Source organism: Eublepharis macularius, chromosome 16 (genome assembly GCF_028583425.1).
Source record: "Eublepharis macularius isolate TG4126 chromosome 16, MPM_Emac_v1.0, whole genome shotgun sequence".
In the NCBI taxonomy this organism is placed as follows: Eukaryota; Metazoa; Chordata; class Lepidosauria; order Squamata; family Eublepharidae; genus Eublepharis; species Eublepharis macularius.
The window spans coordinates 4,322,304-4,338,714 of NC_072805.1; the positions used below are offsets into that span (position 1 = coordinate 4,322,304).

Here is a 16,411-nt window from a genome sequence, read left to right on the forward strand (position 1 = left end):
CAAACAGAGGGCTATGATATAGTAGGAATTACTGAGACATGGTGAGATGATTTCCATGACTGGAATGTGGTAGCGGATGGGTATGAGCTGTTCAAGAAAAACTGGAAGGGTAGAAGAGGGGGGGCATTGTGTGTGAGGAGAGGGCTTGATTGTCAGGAAGTTCGAGAGAATGTCATTGACAACCCAGTGGAAAGTAAATGGGTGGAAATAAGGGGAGGGACAAAGGGTATTGTTGGATGGCTGTTGTGGGTTTTCCGGGCTGTATTGCCGTGGTCTTGGCATTGTAGTTCCTGACGTTTCGCCAGCAGCTGTGGCTGGCATCTTCAGAGGTGTAGCACCAAAAGACAGAGATCTCTCAGTGTCACAGTATTGTTGGAGTCTGCTACAGACCGCCCGACCAGGGAGAGGAAATGGATGCTGCCCTCCTTGAACAAATTGGTAGAGTATCCAGACATCAGGACCTTATAATGATGGGTGACTTCAACTTCCCCGATGTGTGCTGGGAGACAAGCTCAGCAAAGCGACAAGACTCACACAAGTTCCTGACCTGCCTGGCCGATAACTTCCTTTTTCAAATGGTGGAGGAAGCTACAAGGGGCTCGGCCATACTAGACTTAATATTAACCAACAGGGAAGAATTGGTAGATGGGGTGAAGGTGGTGGGGACCTTAGGGGGAAGTGACCATGTCCTCCTTGAATTCCAGTTGCTGTGGGGGGCCAAGGAAGTTCGTAGCCAGACTCGTAGGTTAGATATTCACAGGGCCGACTTTGATGAACTCAGAGGCTTGATGAGAGTCATTCCGTGGGGGAGTGTGCTGGAAGGGAAAGGAGCGAGTGAAGGGTGGGCTCTTCTCAAACAGGAGCTTTTGCAAGCTAAGTCCTCACTATTCCAACAAAACGGAAACATGGTAAGGGCACCAAGAAACCGATGTGGATGAACAGAGAGCTCCAGAATAAGCTAAGGGAGGAAAAGGAAATGTTCAGGAAATGGAGAGAAGGACAGACCTCTAAAGAGGAGTATATGAGGGTTACTAGGTACTGCAGATCAGCCATCAGAGAGGCCAAAGCTCAGTACAAGCTGGGTCTGGCTGGGAGGGCTCGCTACAATAAGAAAAACTTATACAAATATGTGAGAAACAAACACAAGGTAAAAGAGGCAACTGGACCGCTGTTGGGAGTAGATGGAGAAACTCTGATGGAGGACATCAGACAGCAGACAGGCTTAATGACTTTTTTGCCTGTTTTCTCCCTGAAGAACTTGAGCCCATCTAGAGATGGTAGTAGACACGACAGGACACCTGGGTGGCTAGCTGACATCGACAGAGAGGTGGAGAGGCACCTGGCTGAACTGGATGAATACAAATCCCCTGGGCTGGATGGTGTGTACCCAAGAGTGCTCATAGAATTTTCTAGAGAACTTGCAAAGCCTGTGTCCATCATCTTCAAGGCCTCCTGGAGGACTGGGAATGTGCCACAAGATTGGGGAAGAGCAAATGTTATCTCAATCTTTAAGAAAGGGAAGAAGGATGACCCAGGAAACTACAGGCCGGTCAGTCTGACTTCTGTTGCTGGGAAGATATTAGAGCAGATTTTAAAGGGATCAATCTGTAAGCATCTGAAGGACCGCTCAGTGATCTGGGGAAGTCAACATGGTTTTGTCCCCAACACATTTTGTCAGACCAACCTGGTTTCCTTCTTTGATTGAGTGACGGGCTTACTGGATCGTGGGAACTCTGTGGACGTGATTTACCTGGATTTCAGTAAAGCTTTTGATAAGGTTCCCCATGACATTCTAATGGGTAAACTGGGAAAAAACTGCGGACTGGACTATAGGACAGTTTGGTGGATAGGGAACTGGTTAGACGACCGCACCCAAACAGTGGTGCTCAGTGACGTTTCATCAAATTGGAGGGAGTTGTTCAGTAGAGTGCCACAGGGCTCGGTTTTAGGCCCGGTACTATTCAATATTTTAATCAGTGATCTGGATGAAGGGGTAAACAGGCTACTCATTAAATTTGCTGATGATACTAAATTGGGAGGAGTGGCAAACACCCCAGAAAATAGAGTTAAAATTCAACAAGACCTGAATACTCTGGAGAAGTGGACGGTTGTGAACAGGATGCAATTCAACATAGATAAGTGCACAGTATTACATCTGGGCCACAAAAATGTGAAGCACAAATACAGGATGGGGGATACACTTCTGGGTAGTCATGTATGTGAAAGAGATCCCGGGGTAAAAGTGGACTGTAAACTAAATAGTACCAGTCAGTGTGATGTGGTGGCAAAAAAGGCAAACTCAGTCTTGGGTTGTATCAAAAGGACCATTGCATCGAAATCACAGGAGGTCATAGCCCCTCTTTATACTGCCTTGGTCAGGCCGCACCTGTGCAGTTCTGGAGGCCTGACTTCAGAAAGGATGTGGACAAAATTGAGAGGGTGCAGAGGAGAGCGATGAGGATGATCAGGGGTCTGGAGACTGAGCCCTATGAGGAAAGGCTGAGGGCCTTGGGAATGTTTAGTTTGGAGGAGATTGAGGGGGGACATGATTGCTCTCTTTAAGTATTTGAAAGGCTGTCATTTGGAGGAGGGCAAGGAGCTGTTCCAGTTGGCAGCAGAGGACTCGAAGCAACGGGCTTAAATTACATGCAGAAAGGTACCGGCTGGATATTAGGAAAACCTTTTTCACGGTCAGAGTAGTTCAAAGGTGGAATCAGCTGCCTAGGGAGGTGGTGAGATCCCCTTCACAGGCACTTTTCAAGAAGAGGCTGGATGAATACTTGTCAGGGATGCTTTAGGCCCATCCTGCATTGGGCAGGAGGTTGGACTAGAAGGTCTGTATGGCCCCTTCCAACTCTGGGATTCTATGAAAATACATTAATCTTCTTCTTACCAATGTAAGATTCTCACCTAGATTCTCATGAGATTTCTTCCAGTCAGAACTCTAATATACTGTCTGAATTTGCATGTTTTATAGGTTATCTTATGCCAATAGCTAAGGTCCTTTTCATATGATAGCATAAACAAACATAATTGGTTTGATGCTTAATTGTCATATTTTCTATTGTATAACCTTCTAATTAGCCAAAAATAATGTTATATCCAATTTGCAAAACAAATCTATAAATCTGTGAGAAATTACAGAGAGTTATGTTGATATATCACCATTGGTCCATTCTGCGATTGGAGAACATTAATCTAGATAAAGTCCATTATTTTTAATTGGCTGTCAAAGATGAAAGCAACACCTGTTTCAGTTATACAACATTCTGACAAAACTCAAGACAGTCCATACATCACAAAAATTCACTTAGGTTACAAGTATATTGCTTTATACTGCCTTGTGTAATGTAATTCAGTCTATATTACTGCAACGTACTTTTGTAGTTGTGAGATGCAGTCTTCTCCTGGAGCAGAATGTATGATGTATACAGGGCTTTTTTTCAGGGGGAACGCGGTGGAACAGAGTTCCGGAACCTCTTGAAAATGGTCACACGGCTGGTGGCCCCACCCCCTGATCTCCAGACAGAGGGGAGTTGAGATTGCCCTCCGCGCCGCTGAGCAGCGTGGAGGGCAACCTCAACTCCCCTCGGTCTGGAGATCAGGGGGCGGGGCCACCAGCCGTGTGACCATTTTCTTTGAGGGCAACCCACTGCACTGAGTTCCACCACCTCTTTTCCCAGAAAAAAAGCCCTGGATGTCTATTATTCCAGTGCAGACGGGAACTGGTAGGAATGGGGTAGGATTTATCTGAGATGGCCAGTGTCAAGCCAGGATGCTTTCTGCCTAGCTAATCTCTGTAGCAATCATAGATTGCTAGTGCAGGGCCACCTGGTCCCCCCATCTCTTCATTAATTCTATACAGTACCAGATCGGTGAGACATAAAACTGCATGCCTTGCTGAGTTGTTGCAGGAAGAGGGAATTGACCCGGCCTCCATAATGAAGATGTGATCAGAAAAAAATGGTACGGTATGTCTGTCCGAACGAACTCCATCTGATTATGCAGTCCTGCACAGACCCCACGCAGGTGGCCAGCGCAAGGGGTTTGCTCTTATCCTCTGTGAGTCCTTTAACTTCTGCAGACTTCCAATACAAAATCTAGCTGGTGTTGCCTGTGCTCTCCTCACGGTGGGAACTCTGCTTGTCTGCTCACCACCTTGTTTCCCAGTTGGCACCCTTCCAAAGCTGGCAGACGTGCTCTTGGATGTGGTGCTGGAGACACCTCGACTGATAGTTCTGGGTGACTTCAACATCCATGCTGAATGCTCTTCATTAGGGTCAGCCCAGGATTTTATAGTCTCTTTTGCTGCCCTCTCAAACAGTGACATGCCCCACACATGAAAAAGGCCACATTTCGAATTACTTCTTTGCACTGAGCCTTTGAAGGGAGGTCTTCTTTCGAGATTGGAGATTCAGCTTAAACTGTGGTCTGACCAGGGCCGGCATGCCTATTAAGGCCAGGTAGGTGGTTGCCTCAGGGCGTGGGGTGCCGGAGGGGGCGCCAGAGGAGGCGCTGGGGGCGGGAGCGCACCATGGAGCTGCAGCCTCCCAGCCCTCCCGCCCCGCACTGCTGCCACCACCAGCACACCCCCCCGTCCGGGCACAGCAGCCACGGGCAGGCGTCTGGGGCAGCACAGGCCAACCGAGCAGGAGAGCTGGGAGGCCACCTGCACGCCGTCCCAGCCGCCCACTGCAGCAATAGGGCCAACTTGTGTGACGGCCATGATGACATCACACGTGACATCATCACACAGGCTGGTGTGTGTGCACACGCGCCTAGCCGGCCGGCCACACATGCCGGAAACCCTGGCGCTGCTCCTGGGGCTGACTTTTATCAACTGAAGACAAGAGTGAATATAGCCCCAACACCCTAAAAGCTGGGAAGCATTAAGATAACCTGCCCAAGGAAACGCATGGAGTCTTCTGGATTCCAAAACACTGTGGGGGAATTTAGAATTCCCAGCACTTCCTCTGCGGCTGCAGTACAAGCTTGGAGCAGGAAGCTTCTTGAAGCCATTGACAAGATTGCTCCTCGTCAACCTCTCTGACCCTTGGGGTGCAAGCCAGTCCCATGGTTTGCCACAAAGCCGGGTGACTTAAAGAGGGCTGAAAGACACCTTGAAAGATGCTGGCAGAAAACTTGGACAGAATCAAATAGATGTACTACAGAGCCCAATTTATTATTTCTCCAACCTATTATTTCTCTGCAACCATCACATCAGCTGGTTCATGATCAGCCCAGCTGTTTAAGGTATTTCAACACCTTCTAAATCTGAACCTTTACTGTCCGACAGCTTTGGAAGGTTCTTTGCTGACAAAATAGCTTGTATACCCTCTCATCAGAATGACAGCTGTAATATAGGCGAGGCAAAAGAAATGCCACTGCTTAATGCACCATCCAGTCCACTTGTGGACCATTTTGACCCAGTTACTGTGACAGATATTGAGAGGATCCTGGATCTGCGAAGGCTACTACCTGAGCACTGGATCCTTGTCCATTTTGGCTGCTAAAATCATGTAAAAACCACATAAATGAGCATTTGATGTCTATCATAAATATGTCACTAACTCAAGATGCCTTCCTTTGACCACTTAAAAAGTTATCTGCTCACAACTTAACCATCCCTAAACAAAAATGGCATGGCCGGTTGTTATCCAGTCTCTAATCTGACTTTAGTTATTAAGAGAGGAGTCGTGCACCAACTCCAGGTCTTTCCAGATAACTTTGGGGCTCCAGACTGTTTCCAGCTGGCCTATGGCACAAAGATGGCCCTGGTGGCTTTAGTTGATGACCTCCATCTGAATATAGACAAAGGCCAAGCTTCTTCGTTGCTCCTTTTGGATCTATTTCTGCAGCTTTTGATGTACTCGATCATGTCATCCTTTTGAGGACTTTGGCAGCAGATGTAGGATTCATGGGGGGGGGGGGTTTCCATGGGGCTGAATTGGTTCAAATCAAAGAGCTGCTATTGGAGACCAGTTATCTTCAGGGTGGGAACTCTCTTTCAGCATTCCTCAGGGCACAGTCTTATCCCTCATATTATTAAACCTTTATGTAAAATGTTTAGCTTTAGCTTTGGAATTGGATGTCATCAATATGCGGATGATACCCAGTTCTATATCTCACAATCCAGATCCCCTGTTGATGCTGTAGAGGTCCTAAGACACAACCTCACAGCTGTAGTCAAATTGCTTCAAGTGAACAAATTGAAACGGAACCCAGACAAGATGGAAGTGATGCTGGTTGTGAAAACATTTATTTATCTGTATTAATGGACATTGTGCTCCCCACTTTCTGTGGGAATCAGTTAGCCCTTGCAGACTAGGTTAAGAACCTAAGAGTTGTTATCCTGGTTCCAGTACTGCTGTTAGAGAAGCAAGTTAATGCAGCTGAAGGCTTTATCAAACTCAGGCTTCCCTGGAAGATGCCCCCCTACCTTGACACAGCTGATCAGGCTACCTGGATTCATGCCATGGTAGCATTAGGACTAGACTACTGTCATGCATTTTACAGGAAAATCACAGCTACCTGCTTCCAATCCCCCAGTGATTCCTGTTCAATGCCCAGAGGAAGGCAGAAAACTTCTAGGATCCCTCACCAAATTCCTTCCTGACCCCAAAGTGGCAATTGGCATTGCCTTGGGCACATACCTTGGGCACATAAGAAAGGGCCATTTAGAGCCAAGTGCTAACTCATCTCTTCCTGTTCTCTGTTTCACAATCTGCCTAAGAGTCTCTCTACACAAGACACTTTGGCACATATTCTTCAAGTGTAGGGAGACACAACGTTAGCCAGGAAGCATAGTTTAAAAAGACAGAGCTGGCAGAGATCTCTCCTCCGAGGGTTTGTTAATTTCATCTTTGCCTACCCCAAGGCTCTGTCAGTTTCACCTTTCCAGTCTAAAACTGTGTGGGTTCACAACCAGAGGGCAGTGAGGTATGGAAATGGGCTGGAGCTGCCTTCCAGAGCTGGACTTGGACCAGGAGAGGTTATAATGGGCTGAAGTTTCCCTTATGGCATTTCATAGCCCCTTCACACAGCCCCAGTGTATAGCAAAGCCTTTGCCCTGCCGCCAGCTCTATCTTTTTAAACTACCCTTCCTGGCTACCATTGCATCTTCCGACACGAGTTCTTCATGTGTCAGATGTCTCTAGGGCAGGGGTGGGAATTGTTTTGGCTCGGGGGCCACTTTGCGGGAGCGGAGGTTAGCGGAGGGCCGCACCTTTTAAAATGATTGCATTCATTAGTTAACTTTGCATTTCAGAAAAGGTATAAATTGTATCATAAAAATCAATAAATATAAATTAAATAAAATAGTGGTAGTTTTATTCAATTTATTTATTGTGCTAATTTCATATCGCGCATGGGAAGGAAATCTCGGTTCAAGGCGGATTTTTCTGTCTTGGCGGGCCACAAAAAACTCTGTAGCGGGCCGCATGTGGCCCGCGGGCCGCAACTTGCCAACCCCTGCTCTAGGGAGACTCTAAGTTCATACTGAGTTATAGAATCAGCATGATCAGAGGGATTGTCTAGCCTCTGCTTGAAAACCTCCAAAGAAGGAGAAGCCACCACCTTCCGAGTAAGCCTATTCCACTGAAGAACTGCTCTAACCGTCAAGAAGTTCTTCCTAATGTTTTGGAATTTAGATTGTTATATGTGTTTGTGGTTTTATTCCTCTTCCTCATTTATAAATCAATACAATATATTTAGTCTCTCACCTAATGCATAGGGATAACCAGCTGGAAACCCTTAATTACAATTTTGAAACTGCCAAGCTTGCCTAATATTGTACTGGTGACAACAAGCATTGCTGTGAGTTTTAGGAAAAAATGAATCTTTAGAACTAGAAATTTTTCCATTGGAGAATAAAGCACTGAAAAAAAATCTGACCCATCTCCTCTGCCCATTTCCCTCCCCCTCCTCCTTTCCCACACTTTCTGAGGGCCAAGCTAGACATGCAGGTTTTTAAAGGGTTGGCTCAGACCCAACTCAGGTTTCCGCAGCTGTATAGCAGTTAAAAGGTGGTGGTAGTGGAGAGTGCCCTCAAGTCATAGCTGACTTATGGCGACTCCAGTGGAGTTTTCATGGCAAGAGACTAAGAGAGGTGGTTTGCCATTGCCTGTCTCTGCAACCCTGGTCTCCGTTGGAGGCGACCCATCCATTTACTAACCAAGGCCGACCCCGCTTAGCTTCTGAGATCTGATGAGATCAGGCTCACCTGGGCTATCCAAGTCAGGGTAAATAGCTGGTAAAAAATAAAAAGAGAGCCGGGCTCCTTCATCGCCCTCCAGCCATTTCCCGTTGTTACAGTGGCACAGGAGGAGTTTTCCCCTCTTATTTTTATACTCCGTATGAAGCAGGAAAAGCGCGGGGGGAACTCCCTCATCTATATTTTGACAGGGCGAAACAGCTTGAGGGAGGAGCCCCTCCTCCCCACACACAGGACATTTAGGGTCTCAGCTTCTCTCCAAAGCTGCTGTGTAGTTGCAGGGAACTCAAGTTGGGTCTGGAGAACCCAGTCCCAACTCTTTAAAAACCTGCATGTCTGGCTTGGCTCTCCGTCTACAGTCTTGTGAGGTGGTGAAAGAAAAGGCAGTCAAATTTTTCTTTATGTCTTGTTTTTCTCTCTATGGGAACCTGAAGCAGCTTGTTATGTCGTTCTCTTTGCCTGTACTCTACCCTCAGAGTAATAAGTCTGTGATATGGGATTAGACTGAGGAAGTGCGAGAGGCTCAAAGTCACCCAGTGCACTTCCATGGCGGAGCGGGGATTCGAACCTGGTTCTTGTAGGTCCTAGTCCAACACTTTTAGCACTGTGTCATACCGACTGTTTATATTGTTCCTGCAGTGCCAGCGTGAGCTCTGGAAAGTGTAATTTTGTTTTATTCTGATTTATTTTCAGGAATAATCTTTTGGGGGGGTATATTTCCTGGAGTTTCCATAAAGAATGGGGAGTCCAAGCATGCTCATAAACTTGCATTGTAGAGAACTAGCAACCAATTTTTTTTTCTTAGAATACTCCAGAAAACTTCCACCCATTCCTAAGTGGTAAGGGGAACCGTGACCTTTGTCAGTGAACCTGGAATGATATTTTGTGAAAATATTTAAAATATCATTAAAGAATCATAAATTTCAAGATGTAAAAATCCTGTGCCATTTTACTATGATTTCCTACGGACTTACATTAGGTTCTTGATCTGTACAGATATTAAACTGTCGTGCATTTATGACCCAAGAGAAGGAAAATTTGTCTGGTTGGATTTATATCAAGTCTCTCCGTGATTTTCCTGCATGAATCATGGCCTGGGATGTTACCTTGCTGATTGAATACACTTGTGTTCTATGAAAATGAAAGATGTCCAGTACAGGATCTTGTGGGACCAGTTTCTGTGCACAAGAGCCTTCCTCATTGCAAGAAGGTACAAGAGCACCCTGTGATGGTGACAAGATTTTTTGTTTCCTTGAAACAGGCAGCTGCTGAAAACTGAGCTGGGATCCTTTTTTACAGAATATTTACAGGTTTGTGCAATTTGTTCTTTTGTCCCAATCTTGTTCATTCATTGTTAAGCCAGTTGTTTACCTTTGCCAATTATTCCCAGCAGATGTCTCTATCCCAGTAAACTGCAGCTTGAAAAATTTCTTGAATTTTCGTACAGCTTTTGGAGATACACGGGAAGGTGCAATTCATGAATATCTAGACAGGATATTAGAGCTCTCTGTGAATCACATACACAGCAGGATACAAGACCTAGTTCTCAGGGAGGCAATAGAGCTGAGATTGGGCTGCGCTATTTCCACTTGCTAATAAAGGGGTCCCGCCTTACAAAAAACTCCCTGCACCTTGAAAATTACGATGTCAGGGCAAAGGCCAAGTTAAAATTCTCCCTAAACTACTGCCTTTTTGTATGCCAGGATTTTATTTGTATGGGAAAACACTCGCATCATGTACAGCCCCATCTGCAGTTAGAAGTGATCATGCTCAGTGCTCAGTTTACCACCTCAGTGAGAATGGACATTGCTTTAATAATAAGGACAAGATTTGCCCCCAAATAGAATCATATTAATCCTTTATGATGTGATTTGTCTCAGTTAATGGATGGGCATCTACAGCTATGTTATGCTGATCCTTGTTAGGATATAAAACTGTTACTTTCTTAAAAAGTGGTTATCATGCTACACATATATGTTTTAGCAATATGTAAAAATATTTTAATTAATTAAATTTAATTTATTAGATTTCTTGTCCGCCCTCCCCACAAGTGGGCTCTTGGCAGGTTACAACATCATACAATAAATTAAAACAACAATACACAATAAAAGATAAAATGCACAATTTCATAGCTACAATACAAAAGTTAAAACTGTAAGATGCAGCATGTGATGGCTCACCATAATACATCCCACACACCAGTATCATGGAGGTAGGGCAGGCAGGTCGCCAGAATGTAAAACAAGCGGACCAAAGTCCACGGCAGAGAGCCCAACCGGGCTGTTTGCCCCTGCCTCAACCACAACCATAAGCCTGATGGAACATCTCCGTCTTACAGGCCTGGTGGAACTGTAACAAGTCCCGCAGGGCCCTGGTCTCGATGGAGAGAGAGTCCCACCAGGCAGGAGCCAGGGCCAAAGAGTCCCTGGCCCTGGCCGAAGCTTAGCAAATGTCCTTGGGGGTCAGGGATCCCCAGAAGGTGTTTGTTGGCAGAATGAAGTGCCCTCTGAGGAGCATATGGTGAGAAGCAGTCCCACAGGTATGTTGGTCCCATAATCATAAAGTAAGTTTAAAAACAGCATGCTCAGCTGTCATGATGACTTCTAAGCCAGCTTCATGAATTTAACAATTGTGTGTTAGCATAAGAGTTTTCAAACTGGTTTTTGGGGTTCCTCAGATGCAGTGTTCCACAAAAACAGTCACCAGGACACCCGCAGATAGGACATTTTTCATCCCGGTGAGTGTCTTTAAAGTCCAAGGCATTTGCTGCACTGTACCTTTAGGAGAAGGCCAGGCGCCACAATAAACAGCGCTCATCCTAGGACTCGCTGGGCAGTGGCAGGGAAGGCAGCGGCCCTGCGTGAGTGCAGAGGGGGGGGGGTCCAGAGCCAAGGGAAAGGGGCTGCAGCTGAGCCAGGGAGAGCCCAACTGATGGCAACAGAGGAGGCTGAGGCAGCTTCGTGGGACAAGGCTTGGTGCAGCTGGGCAGACTGGGCCCCTCTTTGGCCAGGGTGGGATTGTCCAGGAGGGGCTGAGGAAAAGCCCCTCAACCTTGCTGTTCATAGTGCTGGGAAGGGAGGGGATCCATGAGGGGCCAAGCAGTAGTCTTTCCCTTCCTTTGAAAGCACAGCAGTGCCTGCTTGTGTTGCTGCTCATTTAGGAGGTTTGGAGCTAGTGGGGCAGAAGCCCTAGCAAGGGTAGTGAGTATCTGCAGAAGTCCTACCCCAGCTGGGAGAAGGCTGTAATTATAAGCAGGTGTACTTTGGAGTGGGACTTACTTCAGAGTAATCATGCACCCAGGGAAATCATGGAGCAGCAGCTGCATTAGAGCACAGAAAGCCTCAGTCGAAGTGTTTAAAGACTGGAGGCCACTTCAACAGATGTATGAAGCATGTTCTCAGCTGGTAGATGTATTAAATGCATAACTGCAAAACAAGGCAGTTGGTTATAGAGAATGTTGGGAGGCGCAGGTAGCATGAATGAGGTAGGTGAGATGCTGGGCTACTTGCAGGTTGGCTAGATGGGAACAGGGACGGTTCTGGAATAATTAACAAAGGAGGGCATTTTATTTATTGAAAGCATTTCTGTGCTTCCTCTCCAGCCAATTCAGGCTCCCCAAGGCAGAATTTTGGCAGGTTGGCTTACGAAAGGTGAAGAAAGCTGTACTGGCTGAAATATGCTCTTCAACACAGTTATGAAGACTGATAAAAATAAAATGTATCGGGGCTTATACAATACTGCTTGATGTCAAGATCATGAAGAGAGTTTTTATCATTGAAGGAAAGTTACTCTGTGCATACTTTGAGGCATTTTTTCCAAGAACTGCCTGGAGTAGAAAGCAAAATATTTTAATAAACTATTTTTTAAAAAGACTGTCTGATCAAAGTAGAAGACAAAATCTTAGCGAAAGGATTGGAGAACTGAAAAGGGTTTTTTTGTTTTTTTTTTTAAACAGAACCAGCTTCTTACAAAAGGCATGGTGATCCTGAGGGACAAGATCCGGTTTTATGAAGGTATTTGAGCCACATGCCCACTGAGCCTCATTCTGAAGCATGTCGAAATCCAAACTCGGGGGGGGGGGGGTTCTGCGCAGGTTATTTGCCCCACGTTTGATGCTGTGTGGAAGTAAGGGTTTTTGTGTGTGTTTTTTCAGCATTGTGGTGCATTTGTTTTCTGGGGGTTTTCCTGTTTTTTTCCTAATCTTTCTCAAACCTTCTTCGCTCCATACTTTTGGGAGAGGAGGCAGCAAAGCCAGGGGAGGCTGCCGCTTGGGTGGGAAAGTTCAGCTTTCCCTGGTCCTGCCTGCACACAAACCACCCTCCCCATGGTTGCCATTTCCTCTCCCTACTGCAGAGGGCGCTCCTCGTCTCGTCGGACTGTGATTTAAGAGTGTTATATTGATACACCGTTATACCGAAGTATGCGTCAGGTTCTCTGCATTTCTAGCTTCTGTTTTTTTATTAAAAAGTAAGTCTCTAGCCTCTTTCCTTCCAGAGGTACACAGAAAAAAAGCATTTCTCTGTAACAAAATCTGCTAGGGACTTACTTTTTAAAATGAAAGCTGGAGATTTGGAGAACTTGATGCATATTTTAATATGAATGCATCAATATAAAAACTATTAAATTGCTGACTTAAAAAAAAAACTACCAGGGGGACTTGCTGGGAGGGGCCGCCGTGTTGCAGCTGGGCTGTGTTGGCCGCCTACGCAAGCCCCTCCCCCTGTGGAAAGCACCATTTTCTTCAGTGGCTTCAGACCAACAGAGGCTGCTTCTGCCTGGGTGGTGGTTTCATGTTCTTGCTTAATGAACAAGGAAAGCAAATTACAGCCACTAAGGTGACGGTTTACTTTTTCTTCAACTCATAATTGAGAGCCATATGAACTTGAGTGAAAACACTGCAGAAGCTGATTCACTGCCAGCAGGGGGTTCTTTTTTTCTGGGAAAAGAGGTGATGGAACTCTCTATTATCACATGTGCGCGCGCAAAGTGCGTGCGCTCCTGGAAATGCGTGATGTCGTCACTTCTGGGAGTGACATCACGTCTGGGAGTGACACTGCTTCTCTGAAGTGACGCCACTTCCCAGAACCCAGCACAATGCATTACGACAAGATAAATGTTAGTAAGCTTGGGAAATTACACTATTATGAGAAAGGGTTTTTTTTTCCTTTCTGTATCCTCTACAAAAAGTGAAATCTTCCATTTTCTTTCCCAAACATTTAATTTCTTTGTAATCATATTCTAAAATATGCAAGAAGGAGGGGGGCTCTAAAAATCCAAAACCCATCTCACACATTTAAATTCTAACAGATTCCCTCTGACAGCGTAGAAAAAAAATTCCAAAATTCTCTCAAAATTCCACAGAGTCTGAAATTCCTAATCTAATGAATATTGAATTTTCAAGTTTTCAGAGAGGGTTTTGCTTTACTGGAGCAATACAAAATTAGATACTCAACTTTAGCTGCATTAGATTTATACTTAGTTTAAAATGGCTTTTTTTTGTTGTTGCCTGCCTACTCTACCTTACCAATGGCTAAGCTGTTGTGACATTGTGAAATGCTCATAAATATTCCAATGTCCCACACAAACAATATTCATTAAAACTTCCTTAACACCCATATGTCCACTGCAATTTCAGTGATGTTGATCAGCTGAGGGTGGGGAGAACCATTTGAGTTACAGCTATTAAGACGTAAGAACACTTGTATGCCTTCTGTGACTTGGACACAGCTATCCATTCCTAGCATAAAACTGGAATAACCATAACTGATATTTTAACTAATACAAATAACCATAACTGATATATTTAACTAACACAGAACCAATCTGCATTCAAAAGCGGTGGGAACCATAACAATGTCAACTTCAGTCAACTAAAGAATGAAAGCAACATAGACATGCACAGCCCCACCCACTCCCATGAAAAGAAAGCAGAATGAACTCAAAGCAGAACACACATACACCGAAACCCCTGAATGACATGAAAGCAGAATGAACTCAAAACGGCACGTGCGCGCGCGCACACATACACAGAGCCCCACCCCACCTGAAAAGAAAGCAGACTGAACTCAAAGCAGCACACATACACACACAGCCCCACCCACCCTCTCTCCAAATGAAAATAAAACAGAACGAACTCAAAGCAGAACACACATACACAGAACCCCCTGAATAAAAGGAAAGTAGAATGAACTCAAAGCAGCTTAGCCTGCTCTAGAGAGCCGGCCCCAGCAGCTCTGCTTGCGCTCTCTCTCTCTCTCTCTCTCTCTCTCTCTCTCTCTCTCTCTCTCTCTCTCACTCACTCACTCACTCACTCACTCAGGAATGAAAAAAAAGCAGAATGAACTCAAAGCAGCTAAGCCTCCTCTGCAGAGCCTGCACTGGGCTCCATCTTGCGCTCGCTCTCTCTCTCTCACTCACAGAGGAATGAAAAGAAAGCAGAATGAACTCAAAGCAGCTAAGCCTCCTCTGCAGAGCCCACACACTCTGGTAAGCTGCAGTCCTGCAGCCCAAGCTCTGCTCACAACCCGAGTTCCATCCTGTTGGAAGCCGGGTTCAAGTAACCGGCTCAAGGTTGACTCTGCCTTCCATCCTTCTGAGGTTGGTAAAATGAGTACCAGTTTCCTGGGGGTAAAGTATAGATGACTGGGGAAGGCAATGGCAAACCACCCCATAAAAAGTTTGCCAAGAAAATGTGGTGATGTGATGCCCACCCCCCATGGGTCAGTAATGACTTGGTGCTTGCACAGGGTACTACCATTACTTTTTTACAATTTACATAGCATATAAGTCAGCTATATGATTGCTGATGAACACTGCTGTAGCACTTGAAAGGAATTCATCTGTAAACATTTTAATCTTACTATATAATTGAGTAATCATATTCAAGATGACTCACTTCCTACCCTGGTGCACCACCGGAGGGGACTGCTGAGGAAGGAAGCCCAGGTTGGGAGCAGATGGCAATGCCTGCCCCTGCCTTCACCCAGCTGGTATAAAGAGCAGAGAAGGTAGTAATGCCCACCACTCAACTTTACTCAGCTGATATTATGAGTGGAGAGGGTGGTAATGCCCACCCCCTGCCTTAACCCAGCTGGGATCAGAAGCAGAGCAGGTGGCAATCTCCACCTCCTGCCTTAACTGAGCTGATAGTAGGAGCAGAGAAGGTGGCAATGCCCACCCCACCTTAACCCATCAGGTATTAGGAGCGGAGCAGTTGGCAATGCCCACCTCCCACCTTAACCCAGCTGGTATTAGGAGCGGTCCCTGGAAGTGTGCAGAGTTTCAGCACGTGAAAGAGTTTGTGGGAGAGTCGGAGAAATACCATCGTGGTAGGAGAAACCACGCCCCGTGATGAAGTGCTCATGAAACAAGCTTGAGATACCCGGAGGCTTGTCGGGCAGGGAGGTCCCCCTTGGGGGCTCCCGGTTGCTGTTCTCCACCTGCACATTCCATTCTCCTCCCAGTCTTCCAGCTCCTTTCCACTTTTTCCGGAGGGACTTTTCATCTGCCCCCGCGGTTTCAGCAGGAATCCTCAGTGTACTGATTGAAGACAGCTCATAAGAGAACTCTTGGGATTCTTCCCTTTTCTGAGGATACACATGCTACTCGGTGTTGTAACACCTTGCTCTGTGTAATTGACTGTGATGATGTTATAGTGATTATGATGTTTTAGAATTTCACATGTTGTATTTCACTTTTGTATATCACTCTCAAATTCACTAAATTATTTTTGTGAACATTGTCTGAAGAATTTAGTTTACTGCATCAGTGCTCATTTGTGTTTTTTGGCAAGTTTGGGTGGGTGAGCATCTTTGATAGCCCCTTTTGGTTTGGGTATTAGGAGCGAAGCAGGTGGCAAAGCCCACCCCTCACCTTAACCCAGTTGGTATTAGGAACAGAGCAGGTAGAAATGCCCCCCCCCTCAGCCAGCTGGGATAAGGAGCGGAACCAAGTAAAGGGCTGATACGGGTATGATAGCAGAAAAAAGACAACTGTCCCCGCATATGGAACCAAATATACAAATTTACACAAATATTTTTAACACCATTTATCTGCCTTAACCATTAGGCAATGAATGATTGATAACCAGTAACCCAAAATAATCCAAACAACCCTGGACAATGCCTCTAGGGGACTTTTTAACACAAATATATATTGCTCCTTACAAAGAACTGGAGCTTTACAATATACTGTGACTTT

At 45.7% G+C, this 16,411-nt stretch overlaps 1 protein-coding gene across 2 annotated transcripts in view; it reads left to right on the plus strand.

The window, feature by feature from the left end:
* The window catches only part of PRR5 (proline rich 5), a 137,896-nt gene that overhangs the window by 82,591 nt on the left and 38,894 nt on the right, over positions 1-16,411 (plus strand). For both annotated transcript variants that reach the window (XM_055000862.1, XM_055000863.1), the window contains 2 exons: positions 9,474-9,522; positions 12,168-12,225. In XM_055000862.1, coding sequence (XP_054856837.1) covers positions 9,474-9,522; positions 12,168-12,225 — 107 coding nt within the window. The remainder of the gene's footprint in view (positions 1-9,473; positions 9,523-12,167; positions 12,226-16,411) is intronic.